Raw genomic sequence first — 26,294 nt, 5'->3', positions numbered from 1 at the left:
CATCATACTATCTCCTCCATAAACTTATCGAGTTTAATCTTGAAGCCAGATAGGTCTTTTGCCCCCACTGCACCGCTTGGAAGGGCTATTCCAGAACTTCACTCCTCTGATGGTTAGAAACCTTCATCAAATTTCAAGTCTAAACTTCCCAATGGCCAGTTTATATCCATTTGTTCTTGTGTCCACATTGGTACGGAGCTTAAATAATTCCTCTCCCTCTCCGGTATTTATCCCTCTGATATATTTATAGAGAGCAATCATATCTCCCCTCAACCTTCTTTGGGCTAGGCTAAACAAGCCAAGCTCCTTGAGTCTCCTTTCATAAGACAGGTTTTCCATTCCTCGGATCATCCGAGTAGCCCTTCTCTGTACCTGTTCCAGTTTGAATTCATCCTTCTTAAACATGGGAGACCAGAACTGCACACAGTATTCCAGGTGAGGTCTCACCAGTGCCTTGTATAACAGTACTAAAACCTCCTTATCTCTACTGGAAATACCTCGCCTGATGCATCCCAAGACCGGATTAGCTTTTTTCACAGCCATATCACATTGATGGCTCATAGTCATCCTGTGGTCAACCAATACATCAAGGTCCTTCTCCTCCTCTGTTACTTCTAATTGATGCGTCCCCAGCTTATAACTAAAATTCTTGTTATTAATCCCTAAATGCATGACCTTACACTTCTCACTATTAAATTTCATCCTATTACTATTACTCCAGTTTACAAAGTCATCCAGATCCTCCTGTATGATATCCCGGTCCTTCTCTAAATTAGCAATACCTCCCAGCTTTGTATCATCTGCAGATTTTATTAGCACACTCCCACTTTTGCCGAGGTCAGTAATAAAAAGATTAAATAAGATTGGTCCCAAAACCAATCCCTGAGGAACTCCACTGGTAACCTCTCTCCAGTCTGACATTAGATTGAGGGGGACGTGTTTTCCTCACTCTTGAGGGATAATAGCTTGCATCTCTGCATAAAAAGGGAAGGCAGCTGGCTGAGCCTGGACATACAAGACCAATTTAAGTCATCAGTAATTTAGAACAACAGCAATCCGTTATAAAAACATCTATCTTGCATGCAGTGGCAGCGAGCTATGGTCTATTCCTCACTGAAACTGCCTACCAGTTCAGGTTCCTCTTGGAGGAGTCCTCGGACCATAGCTAAAGACCCTGGAGCAGCCTAGTCCATCTGACCCCAACTGCAAGACATGTTCTCAAAATAAGATCCATCCATGGTTGACCTGACACAGCAGCTGTTTCCTCCCTCACACGCCTGGCTTCAGACACACATCAGTGAAGCTAAAGGTAAAACACGTGCTTTAATTCATGCCTTTGGAGTGAAGGTGTATTTAAAGGACACATATAGCCAGGGATCATAGCTGCCCTGCAGACTGGCCCTTGGGCTAACAGTCTGTCCAGGTAACTTAGCCCTGCCTCCTGTGCGCTGTGTCTCATTGGGTGGGCAATATATAGTTCTTTACCTCTGCCTCTCTTCCAGAACCTGGCGCCAGCTATCAATTGGATGCCTTTCCTCACCACTGTGTTCTACCCGGTGGAACTCAATGAATCCGAGCCAGTGGTGGTCTATGCCAAAGAGTACTTGGAGCAGGTCTCCAGCCTCATCCAAGCCACGGACAGATGGTGAGAGCTCTTACCTCTGAATGGCAATGCAGGTATAGGAAACATCGTGCAGGATCCAGTCCGCATACCAAGAAACACTTAGGGTACGATACTGTTATACCCTGCAAGAGATGGCAATAACCTCTCCACCAATCACATCTCTCCCACATCAGAGGGGGCTTACAAAGCAAGGTGCCCCTCGGGGTATGTCTATGCATATGGTGCTGCAGCAGCCCAGCTGTACGAATACAGCTGCAGCGTGTCTGTGAAGAGGCTGTATGCCAACAGGGAGCTCTCTCCCGTTGGCATTAAAAAAACCCTCCGCAAGCTGCAGAAGCTATGTCATCAGGAGAGGCTCTCCTGTAGCCTTAGGCTGTGTCTACACTAGAGAGTTTACAGTGACAGAGTTACACTGCTCTCAGGTCTCCCGTGTAGCTGCTCGGTGCCGACGGGAGAGAGCTCTCCTATCGACATAATTAATCCACCCCCAACGAGCAGCAGTAGCTATGTTGGCAAGAGAAGCTCTCCTGCTGACATAGCAGTGTGCACACTAGTGCTATGCCGGCATAATGTATGTCTCTCGGTGGGGGTGGAATATTCATCCCCCTGAGTGACTTAAGTTTTGCTGACATAAGTGGTAGGGAGAGCTCAGTGGTTTGAGCATTGGCCTGCTAAACCCAGGGTTGTGAGTTCAACCTTGAGGGGGCCATTTAGGGATCTGGGGCAAATATTGGGGCAGGGGCTTGGACTAGATGACCTCCCAAGGTCCCTTCCAACCCTGATGTTCTATGATTCTATGACATAGCCTTAAGTATCATGCCATACCCTATCCACTCCCTCAGGGATGCTGGGTTTATCCACACTTGAAATGCTACAGTGACACAGCTACACCGCTGTAGTGCTTCAGTGTAGACGCTACCTACAGCAGCAGCAGGGGTTCTCCAACTGGCATGAGTAATTCACCTCTTCCGTTGGCCTAGCACTGTTTACACCAGGATTTGGGTCGGCTTAACTATGTCGCTCATGGGTGTGGATTTTTCACATAGCTGAGTCGACCTAACTTGGTAGTGTAGACCAGGCCTTGGCCAGCCAGAGGTGGCCTTGGAACCCAGGAGTCCAAGTGCAGCCGTGCACAGTGCTACCAATGTTCTGTGCCGTTTGCATCAGGAGGCCATGTTTGGGGGAGGGGGGGCCGGAAAGGTTTTGGAACACTTTGGGACACTGTAAGTCAGAGCAGAATCCCCCCTTAGGGCACCAGATACTGTGCCAGGGCATCGAGTGCTCCCACCCTCTTTCTTTTGCTGTAGTAGAAAGAGAGCCTAAGACATAAGCCCTTGTTTAAGAGGTCTGGTATGAGGCCTGAACTAAAGTAGTGGGCAAGCTTTGCTGATATAAAGCAAAGTTAGCAAAAGCCAGGCTGTGGGCAGATGTCCAGCTCTCTCTGTCTGCGTGCAAGGTCACAGAATCTGTCTGCGCAGAGGTGGAATGGCACACAGAGAGAACAAAAAGAAAAGGAGTATTTGTGGCACCTTAGAGACTAACCAATTTATTTGAGCATGAGCTTTCGTGAGCTACAGCTCACTTCATCAGATGTTACACGGTATAACATCTGATGAAGTGAGCTGTAGCTCACGAAAGCTCATGCTCAAATAAATTGGTTAGTCTCTAAGGTGCCACAAGTACTCCTTTTCTTTTTGCGAATACAGACTAACACGGCTGTTCCTCTGAAACAGAGAGAACACACATGCAGCCAAACATCTGACTGCCGATGCAAAGACCTTCTTCCTCGCAAACACCCCTGTGTAGTTTATTTGCAGTGTTTTAATTCCTCCATCCATACAAAGCAGTATCTCCACACTTTTATACACCATATCTCAACTTTCTAACCCCTTCTCCAGAAGCTGGGGGCAGGGAACTGGTCCCTCCTTCCAGAGAACTCCCCTTGGTCAGGCCCTGCTAGCCGCTATTTCTTCTGCTTCTCCTCTCCTTGCACTTCCTTCCTGTGTTTTTTATCCAGTCTCCTTGTTCATGGGCTAATTAGCTCATTAGCTTCTCTCCCCCAGTCTGATCTGGTAATGGGGAACTCCTCTCCTTAATCAGGCCCTCGCAGTGGGCCTGACTGATTAAACAGTGACCAGAGAGCTAGTGGGTCAGTGGCTGATTCCCAGCACCCTGTCACAGGGACCAAATGGCTGACCCCCTTGTAGAGCAGAACAACAAAGGTCGGGGGGACTTGACTCCATAGAATAGTTGGGAACTTCCATGTTTTGTAGAAAATCTTTTTATTCTCTCTTCCATTGAAGCCTTCTGAACAGCTACATGATCTGGAACCTGGTGAGAAAAACCAGCTCCTTCCTGGACCAGCGTTTCCAGGATGCAGAGGAGAAGTTCATGGAAGTCATGTATGGGACCAAGAAGGCGAGTCTGTGGGGGAACAAGGGGGAGATGGGAGAGAAACTACATAACAAAACATGCGTCACTACCCAAGACAGTCTTCTGTCCCCACCCCCAAATCACCGTGCCTCCTAGCTTAAAATCTTCCAGGCTGCTCTCCTTCAGCCTAGCAGGTCGCTCCAAAGGGCTCCCACTTCCCACGGTGATGGAGGTGCTCCACAGCTTCATCCATACGTAGGAGGAGACATGGGCTTTCCGTTTACGTGGGGCTGCCCTTCTAATTTGGCCGGGCCGCAAGCTGTTTGCATGGAGGAAAGGGCAGAAATTCCTCCATTTCTTCCCCACTGTGGGAAGGCCTGGCACAGGGCAGTTCCCTGCTGCTGGCTGTAGAGAGTGCTGGCCCAAGAGTTGCAGAGTTTGGGTGGGGTGCCTGGCCCCATGCAGTCACTTGCCTTCCCTCTGCCTCCTCACTAAAGACTGGCGGAGGCCACCTCAGTCGTTTCACAATGGATCCAGCTGTCCAAAGATATAGTGTCCCCACCCACTGCACTGAGCTCTTTGTGAAGTGGGGGAGGTTGCACCACAGAGCTGCCGAATACCACTGTAAGAGTGAAGCAGGATCGCTCCCTCCTCCAACCAGCCTGTGAACTGACTTCCCAGCCCACTCACAGTCCCTGGAGCCCTGACTTCTTCCCAGGCAAGCGGTTAGGACCAGATGCCTGGAAGAGGGAGGAGTTATTTTGCAGTCTGGCCCTGCCTGGCTGAACTGCAAATCCATCCAGGATCACCTGGGTGACTGCTCTTATCATGCTGAGATAAGAGCAGCCTCTGAAGCACTCGGACAAGGACAAGGCGTGAGGCTGGTTTTATCTGCACCTTCGAGGGGAAGGAGATGGCAGGACGGGGGAGTCTCTGGGCCTCATGTGGTCCTGCGGGGCAGGCACTCACCCAGTCCCATGGTGGGAGGGTGGGAGGAAGGAATGGGACAGCAGGGCATAGAAATGACCATCTCAGGGGCGCGAAAGAGAGGCCTTAGCAGGCTTGAGTGATGGGAGTGTCTCTCTGAAACTCTCATGGCTAAAGTAAGGGAGAGTGGGAGGCGAGATCCCCTCTGCTTCCTGCAGGCCCACCGACAGTGGGGGGCAAAGGGGGCAATTGCCCAGGGTCCCGAGCGATTTAAACCTGCTTCCTACCCACCCTCACTCCGCACCGCTCCCAGAAGTAGCTGATGTCCCTGGGGAGGGGGGGTCTCTGCACGCTGCCCCCGCCCTGAGCGCCGACGCTGCAGCTCCCATTGGCCGAGAACCACGGCCAATGGGAGCTGTGGAGGCAGAGCCTGCAGGCAGCAGTGCGCGGAGGACCCCCTGGGAGCTGCTGCCAGAGGGGTGTGCCGGTCGCTTTCGGGAGCCACCCAAGGTAAGCGCCAACCCCCTCACTCCCTGACCCAGTCTAGAGCCTGCACCCCACACCCCCTCCTGCACCCAACTCCCTTCCAGAGCCCACACACCAACCCCCTGCCCCAGCCTGGTGAAAGTGAGTGAGGATGGGGGAGAGTGAGCGACGGAGGGAGGGGGATGGAGTGAGCTGGGGGCAGGGCCTCAGAGAAGGGGTGGGCCAGAGCATGGTCTCAGGGAAGGGAAGGGGCAGGGGGCGGGGCAATGGTCTTTGGGTTTGCACGATTAGACCGTTGGCAGCCCTACCGGGTGGGCATGTGGGAGCCCTGGCCATGCTGGAAGAGCGCACCCATCAGCAGAGCTGGCAGTTCTCTGGGCACCACCCAAAATTCAGGTGGACCCCGTCCGCGCAGGCGCGGCTTGTGTGTGCGAGGGGGCCCATTGACTATTCTGCCCTGGGACCCAGAATTGCTGTCAGCGGGCCTGGCTTCCTGCCTTGGCTAAGCAGTATTCTTTCCCCACACACACGCACAAGTGCCCTTCTGTCCCCACACAATCCCCCCACACACACAGAGCCCCCCCTTCTGTGCCTCTCCTTCCCTGGCTTGGCTAAGCAGGACCCCCAGCTCCTGCTCCGTAGCTGGTGCACTGAAAGCACCCTCTCCTGTTTAACCCACTGCTCCCAGCCCTGTGTCAGAGACCTCTCTGCAAGACCTGTGTCTGGCAGGCTGCAGGAGTAACTGGTTTAATCATTGCTCTTCTGCCCCCACAGACCTGTCTGCCACGCTGGAAGTTCTGCGTCAGCGACACAGACAACAGCCTGGGCTTTGCGCTGGGAGCCATGTTTGTTAAAGCCACGTTTGCAGAGGACAGCAAGAAAATAGTACGTCCCCACCTCCTACTGGATTACTGGGCTGGCTCACAGGCCAGTGAGGAGTGACTCTAGAGCCAGATGGATTTACTGTCTCTCCAGTCACCTTGCATGTGAAAGTGAAACTCCCCAACATGGTGTTTAAAGCTTCAAACAACAGCACAGTGTGGACCCCATAAATGCCTCTGGAAAATCTGTGTCTGGGGGTGGAGGAAAAGGGTTGGTGTTGTGCCCCGAATCAGTCACAGCTCCAGTAACTAACTGCTGCCAACCACTGCCACCACCAAACCTGTATAATGGGGAGAAGAGAAATCCCTAGTATTTCTATAGCACTTCACAGGGAGCTCTTGCCATTTCCTAGATGGGGAAACTGAGGTACAGAGGGACATGACTGGTCCAAGGTCACACAGTGAGTTAGCAGCAGAGCTGGAGCAGAACCTAGATCCTCTGGCTCCTAATCCTGTGCCCTACCCACTGCTACCCATGCCATTTCTTGGGAGAACTGGCAGTTCTTCTGTTTGGAAAGGGACCATCTATCTCATCCCCAGACTATCCAGTGCAGCAGACTGAGGACATTGTCCCAAATGGACATGCCGGATTGTCATTACATGCTGCAGGGCTACAGGCCATGCTCTAGGAGCAGATCTCACCAAAGCTGGAGAGGCTGCAGACTTAAGGCTCCCTCCATAATGTCCCTTATGCTCTCAGTGACCTACTTAACTCCCCTCATCCTGACAGCCTCCTGGCTAGATGATCAAAACCCACTTTCTTTTTCTGACCTACGTTTGTCCTTCTTTTGGCAGAGCCCAACACACACATACACCAGCCCCCATTGCGCCTAATGGCACTTGGGCCAGCTTGACCTTCTTGTCTCCTGCAGCGGCATTCTCCCATCAGCAGCAGCTCTGCTGTGGGGGGCGTTTGCTTCTCCGTGTGGGTCCCAAACAAGAACCAAGCCACTAGTTCATTGTTGCAATCTACCAGTTTCAAAGTAGGTCATATTTTTAGGAGTGAATTCTGGACAGCACCCCAACCATCTGGGCCCTTCACATCCTGTCTACAGCTGGGTCTGGTGGAGGTTGTTCTATCTCCCCACAGCTATTTCAAGAGACTTTTACTTAGTCTTTGATCCTGTAGAGCAGGGTAAATATTTGGGCTTCCAGCTGACACAAGACCTCTTATTTTGTCTAGGCCGAGGAAATGATTACAGAGATTAAAACTGCCTTTGAGGAAAGCCTGGCTACTCTGCAGTGGATGGATGAAGAGACGAGGAAATCTGCCAAGGAGAAGGCTAGTGGTGTTTAAGCAAGGCACAGTCTCCCCTCACTCTGTGCCTTGGGGGAGCTCTGTACAGCCCCTAGCATTTCCACCATGAGATTCCAACTGGTTTCAAGCAGATCTTGGCATTTTCCTTTTGCCTCCTCAGAGCTGGGGAGCTCTCACATTAATTTGTTTTCAGTATTTATTACCCATCCTTGGCTGTTGCCTTGCTAGCCTGCGGGGGTCCAGGGCCATGATCGTCTAAACACCGTAAATTGTAAATCCCAATAACCCAAGATTTGTGATCCCATAAACGTGTGTAGACCTCTCTGCCTAACAAGGCTAGGCTCCAGTAGGTGACACATAGAAAAGACTCAAAATGAGGGGGACACCGATTATTCATGCAAGAAAGTTAAAAATGCTGTGGGATCCCTTCCATCCATGTAAACCCCCCTCTCCGTGGCCTTGGTTCCAGGAGCCTGCATATATGATGCAAATAATTTTCAGCAATAAAAGTGAGTTGTGGGAAGTGACACAGATCTGGATGGAAAGTAAGGACCTTGAGATTACCATGTATGACAGCCCTTGGAATTAGAGCCCTGTGGTCACGCTGGACTCTTTCCCCACCTACCCTGAACAAACCAATCTGTATAAGTAGGGGCATAGCGAGCAGATCGAGGGACGTGATCGTTCCCCTCTATTCGACATTGGTGAGGCCTCATCTGGAGTACTGTGTCCAGTTTTGGGCCCCACACTTCAAGAAGGATGTGGATAAATTGGAGAGAGTCCAGCGAAGGGCAACAAAAATGATTAGGGGTCTGGAACATATGAGTTATGAGGAGAGGCTGAGGGAGCTGGGATTGTTTAGCCTGCAGAAGAGAAGAATGAGGGGGGATTTGATAGCTGTTTTCAACTACCTGAAAGGGGGTTCCAAAGAGGATGGCTCTAGACTGTTCTCAATGGTATCAGATGACAGAACGAGGAGTAATGGTCTCAAGTTACAGTGGGGGAGGTTTAGATTGGATATTAGGAAAAACTTTTTCACTAAGAGGGTAGTGAAACACTGGAATGCGTTACCTAGGGAGGTGGTAGAATCTCCTTCCTTAGAGGTTTTTAAGGTCAGGCTTGACAAAGCCCTGGCTGGGATGATTTAACTGGGAATTGGTCCTGCTTTGAGCAGGGGGTTGGACTAGATGACCTTCTGGGGTCCCTTCCAACCCTTATATTCTATGATTCTATGATTCTATGAAACCCACAGGATGTGCACAGATCAGAGGAACAGCCTTGTGCAACCCTTATAAGTTACTCTTCTCTCTTTCCAACTTCAACCCAGGCAGATGCAATCTATGACATGATTGGCTACCCCAAGTTTATCCTGGATCCCAAGGAGCTGGACAAGGTGTTCCATGATGTGAGTTGACTGGCTACACACTGCCATGTCTGAGTTTCCTCTGCTGCTCCTCTCTTGCCCCCCACTGTAGGAATCCACTGGGGAAACTTCTGCCCCATGTGAAATTCTGATACAGTAGCCCTTACAAATAGACCAGCCTCAAAATTAAACCTCCATGATTCAAAATGTGTCCTAAACCAATTGATCTGCGGCCAAGAAACTTAATATTGCCAAAGTCTCTCTTATTATTGTTGCATGTGTTTATGACCCCCATCACTGCAGTATCTGGGCACTTGATGAATTTAAGACTGGGTTCCTTCTAAAAGGAGAAACTCTTCTCCACTTCCTGTGCCCTGTGGAGAGGACTTCTCACCTGGTTAACCGGGAAACTCCTTTGTGAAATGGTGCAGCTTAACCTCCATTCTGAAGGCCATGAGACTCCACCTCCTCTCTGTCAGCAGCACATTCCAGGGTTCTGTGGGAACAGCTCTCCTGAGTGCAGCTGTGTCCTTGTTTATTGTGGCCTATACACAAGGAGCTTGCAATCGACCCAGGGTAGTACTGGCAGTCAGCATGTGGGTGGTGACATGCTGGGTTCAGTGTCCACCCCAGTAAAAGTGCATTGCAGCAGCCCAGCCCAAGGTGACCAGCACAAGGATTGTTGGTTGGCTACATGGCTGATAGGGAAACCTGTAGCACGCTGGGTATTTTTGGTCACTGCTATAAGCTGAGTATCCTGGAGAGAATTCTGAGCAACTGAGAGCCTGGCAGGATAATGCCTTCTGTAGAAGTCACCAGTGGTGAAGCCAGATTTTGCAATCCAAGGGCTGATGGGTCATTGGCAGGCTCCACCAGACAGGACAATGACACCTTTGTTATGTCTATTGGCTTTTAGTTTTTTAAAACCATCCTCACTCCTGAGAAGAACCTCCTGGTTCCCCAGTACACAAGTTAATTGACCATTTTGCCTTTCTGACAAGCCTGAGCTGCACAGCCAACAGCTCGTGGTGCTTTCTCAGCTGCAGCAGCCTAAGCCTAAAAATCTCACAGAACTACCCACAGTGCAGCTCGCTACTTACAGTAAACTGAACAGACTGGTATGCACGCAGTTCACCTTCTAAACAGTGCCATCCAGTGGACTGAGCGGCAGATGCAGCCTCCCTAGTCAATGGGTGCACTCCCGCCTCCTCCTCCTGGCCCCGCTGCGGGGGCACCAGCCATCCACAGCTGCATCCTCTGCCCCAGCCCACCACACTAATCCCAGCCCACTGTGGAGGGAGGCCCCGGCAGGGGTGCAGCTGGGGAGTGAGCCAATCCTGCAGCTAAGCTTGCCAACTGTCCAGTTTTCGACCAGAACATCTGGTCGAAAAGGGACCCTGGCAGCTCTGGTCAGCACTGCTGACTGGGCCATTGAAAGTCCGGTTGGCAGAGCAGGCTGGCTCCCTACCTGGCTCTGCTCAACTCCTGGGAAGCTGCCAGCATCTTTCTCTGGCTCCTAGGCAGAGGGATAGCCATGAGGGCTCTGCGCGTTGCTCCCACTCCCAGCACCAGTTCAGCAGCTCCCATTGGCCAGGAATCACAGCCAATGGGAGCTGAGGGGGCGGCGCCTGCAGCGCCCAGAGCCACATGGTCGTACCTCTGCCTAGGAGCCAGAGGAAGATGCTGGCAGCTTTCCGGGAGCCACCTGAGGTAAGCACTGCCCGGAGTCCACACCCCAAACCCCCTCCTGCATCCCAAACCCCAGCACCACCCCAGAGCCCAACCCCCAACCGGACTCCTCACCCCCCCTGCCCCAGTCCGTATCCCCCTCCCGCACTCTGAACCCTTCATTACTAGCCCCAGCCCAGAGCCCATACCCCCTCCCACACCCAACCCACTGCCCCAGCCTGGAGCCCTCTCCTGCATCCCCTCATCTCTGGCCCCACCCTAGAGTCTGCACCCCCAGCCGAAGCCATCACCCCCTCCTGCACCCCAATCCCATGCCCTAGCCTGGAGCCCCCTCTTGCACCCCAAACCCCTCATCCCCAGTCCCACCCCATAGTCCGTAGCCGGAGCTCTCACCCTTCTCACACCCTGCCCCAGCCGGTGAAAATGAGCGAGTGAGTGAGGTTGGGGGAGAGCAAGCGACTGAGGGAGGGGAGATGGAGTGAGCGGGGGGCATGGCCTCAGAGAAGGGGCGGGGCAGGGCGTGGGGCAAGGGTGTTTGTTTTTCTGCCAATAAAAAGTTGGCAACCCTACCTGCAGCTTCAGTCCCTTGGGACTGGACCCAGCTCCCCACTCCTGGCGCTGCGACCTGGTGCAAGGGGGTGCAGCACCGTTCAGGTTTGGCCCAGCCACACCTCTGTAATGATGGGCGGGAGGCTGGGCCAAATCTGAGTGAGTGGCATTGCAACCTGGTTCCAGGGTCGCAGTGCCAAGCAGCTCGATGAGCCATGTCACAGCGCCTGGAGCTGGGAGCTGGGCCCAGCCCAAGGTGACAGAAGCTGCCCCGGCCAGATGAGTGCAGGGTGGGTTCGTTCCCCAGCCCTGTATGAAAATTCATGTCATCCACCTTTTGTCAAGTGCATAATATTCGTAGAAAGGCATCACACACACACCACAAGGCGATTGCCCCCTCCCTGCCTTTTAGCTCTGTCACTGGAAATCACTGTGGTTCTAGCCAGTTCTGGACGTGATAAGCAGCATCTCAGTCTTATTTGGGTTGGGGCTGAGCAAGCTGTGACACATCTCTCTAGGTCAGCGGTTCTCAAACCGCGATCCAATTAGCACACAGCTGCGGCCCAGCTCAGCTGTGTGCTAAAGGCTGTGTGCTGTGAGCTCCAGGCTACTAGCAGGCTCCTGGCTGCCAGGTCCCAGCTGTCCTGCCAGGCAGCGGCTCCGGGTTGCCAGCTCCCAGCTGGGCTGCTCTGCCAACCCTGCATGGCACGGCACAGGGTCCTAGCAGGGTCCAGGTCAGGGTCCTGGCTGCCTCCCCTCCTCTCTCCGCCCGCATTGGGACTCAGGGCCTGGGCAGCCGGGCTGCCACCCAGCCCCCTGCAATGGGGCTCAGACTCCCAACTCCACTGCCGCGCAGTGGGGCTCAGGGTCAAGACTCCTGGCTCTCCTCCCACCCAGCGGGCTGCTGGCTCCCCTTCCACGTGGCAGGCTCAGGGGTCCGCACTCCCAGCCCCTTTGCTGAACGGCGGGGCTCAGGGTCCAGGCAGCTGGCTGCCACACACACACACCCCCAATGGTGGGGTCCAGTGGTCAGGGTCCTAGCAGCCCCCCACCCACTCCCACAGCGGGGGTCATGGTCACCACGCGCCAGGGTCAGGATCCCTGCCCCCTACCCAGTTCTCCACTCCTGGCTCATTCTGTGGAGGGGTCTGAGGGCACTGAGCATAGGGGTTTATGGGTGGGGGGCACAGTGTTTCTCAACCTGCAGCCCAGCTAACACTTTCTGGGCCGCATATAAATAGGTTGAGAACTACTGATCTAGGTCGTCCCCACAGTCCATGAGCGAACTCTTTGGTCAGGGCTTGCTGGGAAGAGAGTGGAGCTGGGTGTTATCTGTCTATGGACAGCCCTGGAGTCTGCAGTGTGTCCTCGTGCTGTCCTATGGCCAAATGACAGCATTCCTACGAACGGGGTGAGACTGAGCCCTGAGGGACACTGTATGTTAGATGCCTAGAGACAGAAGAACAGCTGCCCATTGCAAACCTTTGAGACCTGTGTGCAAGGTACAGATGCCACTCTGCGATGCACTCAGATACTGTAGTGATGGGCACTGTATGAGCCCCTAGCCAGACAGCTGCAGGGTGCAGACAGTAACAGCGGGGGATACTGGTCTCGGGTCACACTGGTGGCTCTCTCTCCAGGACTGATGGGTTTGGGTTTTGCAGTATGAAGCTGTCTCCAGTCTCTACTTCGAGAACGTCATGCAATTTTATAACTTCTCTGCCCAAGTGGCCGCTGACCAACTACGGAAACCTCCAAATCGGGACCAGTAAGTCCTCCCCTGCCCTGCCTTTCCCTGCTAGGGGTTGGGGGAGTCTCCTCTGAGACGTGGGGACATACTCTAGGCCCTAGATTATACAATTAGTTTCAACACATTTACACAACCTGGGGACCCAGTGCTGTGTAACTCAGCCACCGTCTGACCAGTAACTAGGTTTGGCTTCTTCCATAATGATGCTACAGCGCATTGATCTAGGGACTAAAATCTCTACGGCATCCAGTTCCAGAACTGCTGATAGCTAAACAAAAATCCATCCCTTTCCGTAGTTTCAGTGATTGTGCTCAGAACACGTGTATAGCTGGTCCGTTTGCTAACTGGAACACCTAGGAGTACTTCTGCTCTCCCATGGGCTGCTATTGATACTACTCACAAACTGCTCCTCACCCCAATGGTGCACAGAGCTCTGAGCAGCCTCTAGAATACCTCTCTTCTCCAGACCGCAAAAATCAAGCATAATGCTAAGGTCTGATTTACATCCATTAGAGCCTTGGGAACTCAGCTGAGGTCTCTCTTCTTCATCAAGTGGTGTCCCTGTGGGTGCTCCACTTCAGGGGCAGTGCGTCCCGGCACCGGCCATCGGAGATTTTGTTAGCAGTGTCTGGTTGGGGCGCACGTGCACAGTAGCTGTCTTGTGGTGGTGCTGACGCCATCCTTGGCTTTAGATGGAGTCCGTTAGCAGTGTCCCTACCTATAGCAAAAAACTTAGATTTAGATTAGATTAGATATTTAGGATAGTACTTATATTGTTAATAGTTAGTTTAAGCTTGGATTGAAGTAGATGGTTTTTCATAGAATCATAGAATATCAGGTTGGAAGCATTCCTGCACAACATGCTCGTCCTTGACGTATTCAGAGCAGCTATGTGGGCGTTCGAACACACTGTCACCGACCATTACGCAATCATGCTTAGCTCGAGAGCAGATGCTAAATTAGGCTGCACAGTCCTAGCAGTAGCTACACAATCAACTCCGAAGCCCCTTCCATCCACGTGAGGGCACTGCTCTACATTCACCTGAAGTGGAGCACCCACAGGGACGCCACTGGATGAAGAAGAGAAGGTTACTCACCTTGTGCAATGACTGAGGTTCTTCGAGATGTGTGTCCCTGTGGGTGCTCCGCTACCCACCATCCTCCCATCTGCTTTGGAGTAAGAATCAACTCCACGGTAGAGCAGGAACTGAGGGGGGGGGTCAGGGCATGTGCGTGCCAGAAGAGGCATCAGTGCCGCCATGAGACAGTTACTGCGCACTCGCACCCCAACCAGACACTGCTGACAAAATCTCCGATTGAGAGCCCCGGGACACACTGCCCTCTGAAGTGGAGCACCCACAGGGACACACATCTCGAAGAACCTCAGTTAGTGCACAAGGTGAGTAACCTTCTCTTCACCTTGTGCCTACATAGTCTTTACAAAATCTCTGAGCTGCATAATACAGTTAAAACCCTATTTCCTCAGCAAAACCAGCATACTCAACCAACCCTAACCTACAGACACATGCATATCTCCCCTCCATGTTTGTTGGAGATAGCATTGAGAGCAGGGAGAGTGCAGGAATAATTATTATTAATTTATTTGTATTTTGGGAGCACCTAGGAACCCCAGGCATTGTGCTAGGTGCTGTACAAATGTAGAACAAAGACTGTGCCTGCTCCAGAAGCTTTACAGTCTTTTGTAAATATCTTTCCTGTTTTCTCAAAAGAAGTGAGCAGGCAAGGACCTGGGAGAGATGATGCAACAAGCCTGCCCAACAAGGAACTCCCTGCTCAGACCTCCCCACCCAAGAGTTATACTAGGAGGGAGGTGTGTGTTATGTGACTGGCTGACATCTGTATCCCCATCTGGTCAAAATACTTTAGTGCTCTGGTTCCCTCTCGTGGACAGTAGGAGTATTACACTTTCTTCAGGCATCCGTATTTTTGCAGCTTTCTTCATTGGCTGAAGACTCGGTGGTTCTTTGTCTCTGACCTGTTCCTTGGTCTGCGACAGTGAATCCTGCAGTCCTTGCCCATGGCCCTGATTGCCATATATGTTCCTGTAGTTGCTAGGTATCCTAGGAAGCTTCAGGGAACTGTGGGGGAGGCCAGGAAATACCTGTGCCTTGTGCCAATCTCCCAACATGAGAGGGGTATGCACCTTCCAGCCTGGCTGTAATGAGAATCCCCTTTGTCTCCTGCAGGTGGAGTATGACCCCTCCAACAGTGAACGCCTACTACTCCCCCACCAAGAATGAGATTGTGTTCCCAGCCGGGATCCTGCAGGCTCCTTTCTACACCCGCACCTCCCCCAAGTATGAACATCCTCTTGCTCATCTGCTGCCCCCCTCTCCCAGTGTTCTTCCCCCACTCCACCCTCCTCCCTAAGCTGGAGGGGGATGGGGAGTGGGGACTCTGTTGGCAGCAGCCCAGTTGGAAGGTGGTGGGTGCCTCACACACCTCTGTATCCTGGTCTGCAATCATCAGTAGCTAAAGAGAGTCCTTTCCTGAGCTGGGGGCTAGAAAACAGCCAGGGGAGGAATGCTGGGGCTCAGAGAGATTGCACTGGCTCTGCCAGACTTGTGCTAGGAGACTCCGTGGATCTTGATGCCAGTGCACAAAGAGCTGCCAGCTTTGCCAGGGACATTGGTGGATGTGTGCTCTTTCAGCACAGGATCTGGATCTTTCCCCCCGAGTTAGTCTAAGGTTCCCCCTTTTGTCAGGCCTCTTGCCTAAGGAGACAGTGAGGGATTCGCAACCATTTTTGACCCCTCCCCGTCTTGTGCCGCCCTCCCCATTAACAGGTAAGGCATCTCTCTGGCCAGGTCCAATAGAACAGTAGGACAGACCAATAGAAGGTGGCCTAGTGACAGGTCTGTGCAAGATGGAGGGAAACCCAGCAAAATTGAGGAAAGGCACCATCCCCAGAGATTCCCAGTCTGGATGAGGCCACACCTTCACTTTCTTAGTTCTTCTATGCTGGCACCTGCTAGACATGCAACATTATGGGCTCATACAGTCTTGTGTCTAATGGTATCATGGAAATAAACATGCCTGGCTAGCTGCAAAGTGGCTCATTTGGGGCCTAGAGAAGCCACAGAACATTTATCCTTGTGTCTGGGTGTCCAACGGCCTGAGGGGCTCTGTGATCAACTCTATATTTCATAAAAGTGGCAAAGAGTCCTGTGGCACCTTATAGACTAACAGACGTATTAGAGCATAAGCTTTCATGGGTGAATAACCACTTCGTCGGATGCATACCCACTTCGTCGGATTTCATAGCTTCTCCTAGGTCCCATTGCTGGAACTGTCTGCTGCCCCCAGTGGAACATGAAGGGGACTTTTTAAAAATAGGTTCAGATTTCCCTCTGCACTTCAGTCATTTACAGAAAACACCATAGAGCTGTTTAATGGAGGTTGGCAGTGCAGCAGATTCATTTTGCAATTGGCGTTAATAGAAAGATGTAACAATTTCAACATGCCTGGGGCTCGGTGTCTCCTTAGGACTCTTTCTGTCCGCGGGGGAAACCAAGGCAAGAAGAGCAAAAAAGTGGGGTAATGAGGAGCAGCTCATCGTCCAAGTGAAAGCCGCCTCCTAGTCCAATTCCCCTACCCTAATGCTCCGGTGGGTAGAGTCACAGGGCCTATGTGCAGACATTAGTAGGCAATGGCCTTAGTGAAGCACGAATCCTAATGCTCTTTGTCCTTCTCACACAGGGCACTGAACTTTGGTGGCATTGGCGTCGTTGTGGGCCACGAGCTGACTCATGCCTTTGATGACCAAGGTGGGCAACCTGAAGACACCTTATTTCCTGTTGCTTTCTCTCCCTCTTCCTCTTCCTGATGGAGCTCTGTTCTCCTCTTTGTTGAAAGGCTTCCAGTGCCAGGAGTCAAAACTAAACTCAGGTGGCCCCTGTATCAAAGAGCCTTCTCAAAGCGGATCTTGTGAGAATGGGCCAGAGCCATCCCTCGTGTAACTCCAGTGACCTGCATGGAGCTACACCAGGTACAGATCTGGCCCAGAATGACTAAATATGTTTGACATCTGAGACTCTGCCCAGTCTCTGAGGTGGAAAAATCTAACTAGCTGAAAGAAGGCAAGAGGAATTTTTCTTTGCTGCTTTTCTGCCAGAATGAGGAAACCTACATGTGGCTCATTAATGGTGAAAGCCTTAAAATGGGACAGTCAGGCTGTCATGGGGTGTGACCCTTCTCCTAGCTTCTCCCCACAGAAACTACACTGACTCCTTTGATTGTGCCTTCACCATGCCTTTTTATTTTGTGTTCCTGCACCAATTTCACAACAGTCCTTGTGCAACAGCCTGTTTTCAATATTCAACTGGCTTTTGGCCCTCTCACCAGGGCCTGAGGGTCACCAAGGACTCCTTGTTCCGAACCTCTGTCTGGCAAGACTCAACTAGCCCTGTTCCTCCCTCTCCCCTTCCTTCCCCTTGCTGTACCGCCACTTATCGCCCAGGGCTGATAGGGTAATTGGTTCAGCCAGGCAGCCTGGTTGCGTAATTACCCCATCAGCTTCCTACTGGGGAACTAATTATTATTCAAGTGATCAGAATGCAGGCTCAGCTGTTTGCACCCTGCGCTCTGTACAAGAGCGTGTCTTACTAACGCCAAAAGCATTTTGTGATGATCTGTTGCACTGGACAGAGAGCTGTTCGCAATCTCTTCCTGTGGGATTTATGGTGGTGCAATAAAATAACGATCAATAAGTTCAGGAGGTCTCAGAACTCGCTTCTCCTCTCTGAAGAGGCCATGCTATTGCTAGTATACTCACCGCATCTCCAAGCCCCCAGATTGTGTGCTCTAATCTCAAACAACACCCCCACCACACACACAGGCTTGGTTCTGCCAAAGGCCGTCTCAGATGAAGTATCTTCTAGTTCCAGTGTTTCACTTGGTCTGCTCCTCTGCAGGGCGGGAGTATGATAAAGATGGAAATCTGCGGCCTTGGTGGAAGAACTCCTCTGTGGAGGCCTTCAAGCAGCAGACTGAGTGCATGGTGGAACAGTACAGCAGCTACACTGTGAACGGCGAGGCAGTGAATGGCAAACACACGCTGGGAGAGAACATTGCTGACAATGGGGGCCTCAAAGCTGCGTATCGGGTAGGAGTCTAGTACAGGCACAGTCTGATATCTCTCTTTGTAGCCATGGCTGTGTGGATCCTTTTGTAGTCCTAGACTTTCCCCTGATGCTATAGCTGGAGAGAGATTCCTGGTAGTACAGTGATGGCAAGGTGAATTGCTCTAAGAAAGTGTAAAATTCTGAGCTCCTTTTCTAGGCACTGTCCTATCTGTGGAAGGGGGTGGGCCATGACCATATATAAGTCTTCAGGTGACTCTTGGATTTGGGATCTGCTGTCCTTGGACCAGGAAATTGTAGACCTGACAATCTACAGCCCATAGAGGGTGGATGTGCAGGAGAGGGCTTTTGAAGGAGATTCAGGGGAAGAAAGAACCTGACCATTTTAACTGGAAGAGGCTTTAACTCCTCTCCAGATCCTCCCATTGGCAATGGCAAATGTAGCAAATGTGGTAGGAGGTGATGAGTCTGCCTTGACTGGATACAAGTTTCTCCCTGTGCAACTCTGACATGTCACACTACCTCAATGGATCCCCATTCTGATTTGTTTCCTGTAGGCCAGACATAATCCTGGGTGTCACGGGTACAGCTAGGAAAAACTTTTTGGATTAATCATTTATTTGCCAAAAAATACAGTTTTGGGTCAACCAAAATTATTCACAGATTTGGTTCAGATTTGGCAAATAGTTTCAGCTGAAAACAAATGAAAGAGTCAAATCGGTTCATTTCAGCGTTTTCTAAACAAAGCAGTTTGACTGATGCTTCATGTTGAAATTTAGCTAGATTTTTTTTAAAGGTAAATAATCCCCAAAAACTAGCCACAACAAAAAATTTAGGGGGGAAATTCTTTAGAGTTCAATGATACATTTCATTCAACCCGAAAAGATTTTTGTTTTAGATTTTTCATGTCAGCCCCTGAACCAAAAGTCAATTATTTACTCAGCTCTAGTGGTGGGTTTATTTTGTGCTTTCTCTTCCCTTCACAGCCCCTAAGGCTGTCTTAGATTTGTCTCTGGCTTTCTGTGACCAAATGGAAAATGGGCACAGGGGAGACTCCTGCAATGCTGACATTTCCCTCCCTGCCAGCATGTGCCATGGAGACTGGACTGGTTTAGTCCATTAAGGGTTAATGCCCCCATGGCTAGCTGGACCAGCATTTTGTACCCCCACAAGGCAGTGGGAGTGTCTCTCATCCTCTAACTCCATCCACTATGTACTTCTACTGATGCAGGTTAGCCTCTGTTCTCTCCTGCCTACAGGCTTATCAAAATTGGGTGAAGAAGAATGGGAATGAGGAGGCTTTGCCAACACTTGGCCTCTCCAACAACCAGCTCTTCTTTGTGGGATTCGCCCAGGTGAGTCTCTGCCATCCCACAACCCTTTGTTCTGTCTCCAGGTGCACTGTGTGAGCTGGGGAATAGCAGTGGCTCCAGCTGCTGGGTTAGCAGGAATGCAATTTACAGCAGACTCCACTTTGTATGGTCTCAAGCTGCAGTGGGGGAGGTTTAGATTGGATATTAGGAAAAACTTTTTCACTAAGAGGGTGGTGAAACACTGGAATGCGTTACCTAGGGAGGTGGTAGAATCTCCTTCCTTAGAGGTTTTTAAGGTCAGGCTTGACAAAGCCCTGGCTGGGATGATTTAACTGGGAATTGGTCCTGCTTCGAGCAGGGGGTTGGACTAGATGACCTTCTGGGGTCCCTTCCAACCCTTATATTCTATGATTCTATGATTGTAGGGTGGCAGTGCCCCTCCCATCTTCACCTCCTCCCAAACCCCCTTCAAAGGTCTAGGGCATTCCTTTTCCTGAACTGAGTCCCCACATGAGTGACTGAGATGTGCGCAATCAGACCGAGGGTCACAGTAGGAATCATGAACCAGAGGTCAGAGCTTAGTGTCAGAGCAGGAGTCAGGAACCAAAGCTGAGGGTCAAAACTGGATTACCTGGAGTCAGGGAAGGCAGGAGCTATCTCAGTCATGGGCCAGTGCTTTGAGCAACCACTGAACTGCTGCTGCTGTTAGGCTTACGAGCCAATCTGCTGACTTCTCCAGTCAATCAGGTGGCATAGCCAATTAAGCAATTTCCTACAGGTCAGCTGCACTCATTAGGTTGCCCAGAGACGGCTGTGCTGCAGGCCCTGATTCCTGACCCCTCAAATGGCAGAGGAGTGCAGCAAATATTAGTCTTGATGTATTGTGAAGAGAGAGATGCATTACAGTCAGTGTGGAAAGCCTGCCTTCCTATAAAGTAGGGGTGGCCAACCTGAGCCTGAAAACAAGCCAGAATTTACCAGTGTACATTGCCAAAGAGCCACAGTAATACATCAGCAGCCCCCCATCAACTCCCCCCACACCCACTCCCAGCGCCTCCCACCCACTGGCAGCCCCACCGATCAGTGCCTCCCCCTACCTCCCCGCACCTCCCAATCAGCTGTTTCATGGCATGCAGGAGGCTCGGGGGAGAGGGGAAAGAGTGAGGGTATGGCAGGCACAAAGGAGGGGGTAGGAAGGGGTGGAGTGGGGGCAGGGCCCGTGGCAGAGCCAGGGGTTGAGCAGTGAGCACCCCTTGGCACAATGGAAAGTTGGCGCTGGTAGCTCCAGCCCCGGAGTCGATGCCTAGACAAGGAGCCGCATATTAACTTCTGAAGAGCCACATGTGGCTCCGGAGCCACAGATTGGCCACCCCTGCTATAAAGCATCTGGTAAAAGGCAAGATAACAGACTCGACAAGCCAGCTGTTTGATGCATTTTGACAAGTATAATGCTCATTTTGCAGCAAAGTAAGATATACACTCCTGCAGATAGAACAACTTCAGGTTGCTGAAGTCTCTGGGTGAAGCCCCTTTGCTGGTGTAATGATAAGGTTACTTACAATATACTATTCATCCTCCAGATGTGTGTGCAATGTGTGGATCCAGTGTGTGGTTGCTTGTAAACAAGGGAGACCAAGTTGGGACTCAAGCTTCATGGAAACTTGTTTGTATCAATAGTTGTTGTTTCCTATAATAAACTCCTCCTATTTAAGAAGATCTGTGATTTCCATATGTCATGATAGCTGGGACAGAGACACTTTTCAGCTATAATGAAGCCCTTGAGCTAACTCCTATTCCCTTGCATTTGCAGGTCTGGTGTTCGGTTCGCACCCCGGAGAGCTCCCACGAAGGACTCATCACTGACCCCCACAGTCCATCACGTTTCCGCGTCATTGGTACCATCTCCAACTCCAAAGAGTTCTCTGAGCACTTCCACTGTCCTCCCGGCTCCCCTATGAACCCCCAGAAGAAGTGTGAAGTATGGTGAAAAGAAAAGGACCAGGAAATAGTGGAAACCAACTTTTGGTTTATTGTTCCTTCATCAAGAATTGAATTTCCCAGGCTTTCTGCTCAAAGGGCAGTTTCTTCTTTCAACGAACTGTCAAACTCTCAGCAGGAATGGATCCCTGAGCTCTAGGTATCATCTGCGATTCTATCTACTGTGAAAACCTTTCTTAATCTCACTCACTTGTGAAATGTCTTTTTTTTTTAAAACCTTGCATAGGGTGTGTGTATATATGCATGTGTCTGTATGCCTTGACCCATATTTACACATACACAGTTAAGCCCCTGTCCTGTCACAGGCTTGAAGACTTTTTCTAATTGATAAAGGGAGACCCACTGATGAAAGTGATAACTGGTTTGACTGTGTATCGAAATATGTCCAACATACGCTAATCTCTCCAGAGACACATGTGCATATATATATATATATATATATATATATATATATATACATATATATATATGTGTGTGTGTGTGTAAAATATTTTAAAATATATTTTTGGGAAAATATTTTTGAACATTATGAAATACACTGGAAAAGTTCAGGGAAAATGCATTTAAAAGCCTTTTTTTCTTAAGCAAAAGGATTAGTATATTTATTACTTTTTTTAAAAAGTAGTGCAACTAGATATGAGAATTTCAGCAGAGACCATTCCACTGAAACACAGGAGACCGAAGGGTGTCACTGAGGCAACAAATTAACTTTGCAGCCCTGGAGACCAGGATTCTTATTGAACCCCTGGGGTCGCTAACAAGATTGAAGAACTGCCCTTCTAGTCCGTTGTGGACACTGGTCCAGTGCACAGTTGGAAGAGTCTGTTCAGAGCCAGGACGGCAATAGCCAGCTGTAGCTAGCTGGAATTGAGCAGCAGTGGAAGACGGTGAGGGTAAGTGCCATGAAAGAGGTGCATGCACTTATCGTTGGGTGACAGGCCCTGAACATATCTCTAGAGCTTTATTTGCAGGCAAATGCTTGCAGGTCTTGGAAGCAATATTAAGCTCTGCTGATGTACAAGGTCCATTACAAAAAGTCTCTCAGAACAGGAAACCAAAGAGAGATTCATTCATTCTATAAACTTTCCATCTGTCTTGAGTTGGTGACAAGGTGTTTCCTCTCTCTTCTCCTGCCCCCTGCAGCAAGCTAAGAGCAGCACGCTGTGACTTGGATACACTGGGATCCCAACCACCACCTAACTTGTCTCCAGGCAGCTGTACTTGGGTATAGTAAAAGCTGCATTGTAACTTTAAACCTTCTTGGGCCATCTTTAACTTCTGGATACAAAGGGAGAGGAAGGCAGCCGGCTGCACTAGATTATTAAATTATGAGCTCTCTCTTTGTCTTACTGCTTTAGAACAGCCCAAGCATAGACCAACCTTCTGCATGTCATCATTATTACTGCTGAAACCCGCCTTGCACAGTGTAGCTTTGGTCAGGTACAGATGTAAGTCTCCTTGGGTTTTGCTGTTTGGCTGGCAGGCTGGGGAAACGGCTCTGTTCAGACAGCTCACGGTCCTATGACAGCTGAGGCCTCTCTCCTGTGTAAACAGCTGGCCAGTTATTTAACAATACTGCTAGCATCCCCTCTGAGCAGCTCCATAAGGGCATAGTTGTAACCACAGGACCCCATGGTCCCTGGGCTGGTGGAGATCATGTGGAATGTGGTGGTTCCTTGGGCATTCCTCTACCATCCCAGCCACAAAATCCCCCCTCTCCCCCCGCATCCCTCGACTGCCTGGTGGACTGCCAGTCTTACCTCTTCTGTGCACAGTGGCAATCCATAGGAAAAAAGGGTGGGAATCAGTAACCTCAGAGAGGGGTGGATGTTGGCTATGCACCACCCTGGGTAGTGCCCAATGACAAATCCAGCCTAGAGCCCTTCCAGGGCCTTACAAATGTTCAGTTTCAGCTGTGAAAGCAGCCTCGTCCCTCTGGACTGGCACAACAGCCTGAGTATATGCACGTTTGCTCCAGCATGGAGTTCAGCCCACATTTCCGGGCTCAGAGTCTGCACAAATCCCAATCTTGAATGGGAAAAAGGGAATCCAAAAAGCATTAAACCTCCAAGAGCTATGGAAGGAAGGTGATGGGGGAGCTCTTGGTGCCATGGCCCCCAGGGAAAACAGTTTGTTCAAGTCTCTCTGACTTACTTCATCTCGCTCCCTTTCTTCTTATTTCCATCCAGTCCCATTCATTGCCGCTTCCTTGGATTCTTCCAAGTTGAAATGCCTCCTTTCCCATAAGCAAGACGTTGGAAAGTAGCCATTGGTGTGAGCACTGTGGAGCTGGAGTCCTCAATTGATTCTGATACTGAGAAGGCTGGGTCACAGGTTGGCCTACTTACTGTGTTGCAGGTATTAGCCAGGCTCGCCATAGTCATTGCTACATGCAAGAGAACCCCAGTGCCCTGCAAGCTGGGAAAGGTTAAGCACATTGTAGGACTGTAGAGGCTGGATGTCTCTCAGCTGTCTGGGAGATGGAAGAGCTAGTCCCCACCCCCTTCTAAATGGAGATCTGGCAGGGGCTGGAAGAGTCATTCTGGATGGGCAGAGGCACAGATCTGATGGTCTTGCTGGGGCAAGTGGGGCAGGTTTTCTTTCAAGTATGCCTAATGAGCCTAGAAGCCTGTGGCCTGATAGTTAGAGGAACCAAGAACCCACCGTACCCATTTCGTTCAGCATGAGGGGCAGGTGCTTCACAGTGCTGAAAATAGGCCATGAGCGACCAAGAGTAGGCTTAGCTATGAAGAGCCTCGTCTGCTCCTAGGCAATGCATTTGTCCAGATTTCAGATCATGAATGCAGAGTAACTCCTGCTGTGTTCCTGTCTCTTCCCTAAAAGCCATGGCCTCGTTTCAGGCCCACCCCATGGGCTTCTGTTAAATTCCTGTCTGGCAGTCTCCTAGCCACAGGATTGCCACAACACTACCTGCTCTCTGCATGTGAGCCTGTGGGCTTGGGCACCGTGGCCAGATAAGTTGTCCAGCATTGCATGTGGCTCTTCTGCATTGCTAGGGGAATTTTTTTCCATGTCTGCCCCTTTCTTTCCTCACAGCTTCCAGTGCAGAGCAGGGAGGATTTTCCGAAGCAAACTACTCAAGGTGAGCCCACGGAGCGGGGCTCAGTGCTGGGAGAGCTCTGTGGCTCACTAGGTGGCTTGAGGCCTTTCACACAGCAGATTTGTTAGGCAGAGTCCTAGCATCTCACCCAGTGCCAGCCTTGGGATGATTTCTTCTGCTGTCTGTCATGTAACCCTGTGTGCTCCTCCCAGGCAGTCTAGTCTCACAGTTAAACCAATCTGGGATGGGTTACTGGAGTATAGGAACCCGATGATCGCTTCAAGATGTGCTGTCAACTCAAAGAGCTGAAAGGGAACAGGGAGGTCAGGACTGTGAGCTTTCAGAGCACAGCCTCCATTTGAGCAAAGGAAGCCAGTCCCTTCAGTCTGTGCTTCCAAGACATCAAGGGAGCTGGCCTGGAAAGAGCCTATAGAGACTGTGGGCTGCTCAATATTCTCTCCTAGATTTTAACAGGAAACTGCTGACAGTAACGGGTTCCAGTCTGTTTTCCTCCAACAAGGGGCACCATCTTACTTTAGACAAAGGGAAGGACTTTTAGGGATTTTTACTATTTATATGTTAAAGGAGGGATTTTTTTGTAACTGTTTTTTCAACATTCATTGTGGCGCTTATTGTAATTGAAATAAAATACTTGTTATTGGGTTTGAGGCTTTGTCTGTCTCTTTTATTGCTGCTCTGATTCCTGCAGGCCCCAGGGCCTTCTCACCTGGTTGGTCAAGGTGAGTCAGTTCTAAGCATTGACAGTGTGGTTTGTATTGTATGGGACATCAGTGGGATCCCATGCCTAACATGCAGATGGGTTTATACAGTAATTCCTCGCTTAACATTGTAGTTATGTTCCTGAAAAATGCAACTTTAAGCAAAACGATGTTAAGTGAATCCAATTTCCCCATAAGAATTAATGTAAATGGGGGGGAGGTTAGGTTCCAGTGAAATTTTTTTCACCAGACAAAGGCTGTGTATATATACACACACAGTATAAGTTTTAAACAAACAATTTAATACTGGTACACAGCAATGATGATGGTTTCAGAGTAACAGCCGTGTTAGTCTGTATTCGCAAAAAGAAAAGGAGTACTTGTGGCACCTTAGAGACTAACCAATTTATTTGAGCATGAGCTTTCGTGAGCTACAGCTCACTTCATTGGATGCATACTGTGGAAAGTGCAGAAGATCTTTTTATACACACAAAGCATGAAAAAATACCTCCCTCCACCCCACTCTCCTGCTGGTAATAGCTTATCACATTGTAAGGAGAGTGGTCACTTTAGATAAGCTATTACCAACAGGAGAGTGGGTTTGGGGGGGGGAACCTGGATTTGTGCTGGAAATGTCCCAAGTTGATTATCATACACATTGTAAGGAGAGTGATTACTTTAGATAAGCTATTACCAGCAGGAGAGTGGGGTGGGGGGAGGTATTTTTTCATGCTTTGTGTGTATAAAAAGATCTTCTACACTTTCCACAGTATGCATCCGATGAAGTGAGCTGTAGCTCACGAAAGCTTATGCTCAAATAAATTGGTTAGTCTCTAAGGTGCCACAAGTACTCCTTTTCTTTTTGCGAATACAGACTAACAGGGCTGTTACTTTGAAACTTATCTAAAGTGATCACTTTCCTTACAATGTGTATGATAATCAACTTGGGACATTACCAGCACAAATCCAGGTTTTCTCCCCCCCCCAACACACACAAACCCACTCTCCTGCTGGTAATAGCTTATCTAAAGGCATCCGATGAAGTGAGCTGTAGCTCACGAAAGCTTATGCTCAAATAAATTGGTTAGTCTCTAAGGTGCCACAAGTACTCCTTTTCTTTTAGCTTATCTAAAGTGATCACTCTCCTTACAATGTGTATGATAATCAAGGTGGGCCATTTCCAGCACAAATCCAGGGTTTA

At 50.2% G+C, this 26,294-nt stretch overlaps 1 protein-coding gene across 7 annotated transcripts in view; it reads left to right on the top strand.

The window, feature by feature from the left end:
• The window catches only part of ECE1 (endothelin converting enzyme 1), a 114,261-nt gene extending 89,224 nt beyond the window's left edge, over positions 1-25,037 (top strand). For 4 of the 7 annotated variants that reach the window (XM_048825435.2, XM_048825436.2, XM_048825438.2 and 1 more), the window contains 11 exons: positions 1,503-1,645; positions 3,928-4,042; positions 6,185-6,295; positions 7,475-7,573; positions 8,877-8,954; positions 12,815-12,918; positions 15,108-15,218; positions 16,621-16,688; positions 17,835-18,025; positions 19,262-19,357; positions 21,126-25,037. In XM_048825435.2, the coding sequence (XP_048681392.1) occupies positions 1,503-1,645; positions 3,928-4,042; positions 6,185-6,295; positions 7,475-7,573; positions 8,877-8,954; positions 12,815-12,918; positions 15,108-15,218; positions 16,621-16,688; positions 17,835-18,025; positions 19,262-19,357; positions 21,126-21,302 (1,293 nt within the window). In that variant the 3' untranslated portion in view covers positions 21,303-25,037. Of the gene's footprint in view, positions 1-1,502; positions 1,646-3,927; positions 4,043-6,184; positions 6,296-7,474; positions 7,574-8,876; positions 8,955-12,814; positions 12,919-15,107; positions 15,219-16,620; positions 16,689-16,776; positions 16,910-17,834; positions 18,026-19,261; positions 19,358-21,125 lie in introns of those variants that run through there. The other 3 variants (XR_007353344.2, XR_007353343.2, XM_048825439.2) reach the window with 3 other exon arrangements.
• The last annotated feature ends 1,257 nt before the right edge of the window (positions 25,038-26,294 follow it).

The sequence above is a fragment of the Caretta caretta genome, chromosome 18, assembly GCF_965140235.1.
Source record: "Caretta caretta isolate rCarCar2 chromosome 18, rCarCar1.hap1, whole genome shotgun sequence".
NCBI lineage: Eukaryota > Metazoa > Chordata > Testudines > Cheloniidae > Caretta > Caretta caretta.
This window is presented reverse-complemented; position numbering and strand designations above follow the sequence as displayed.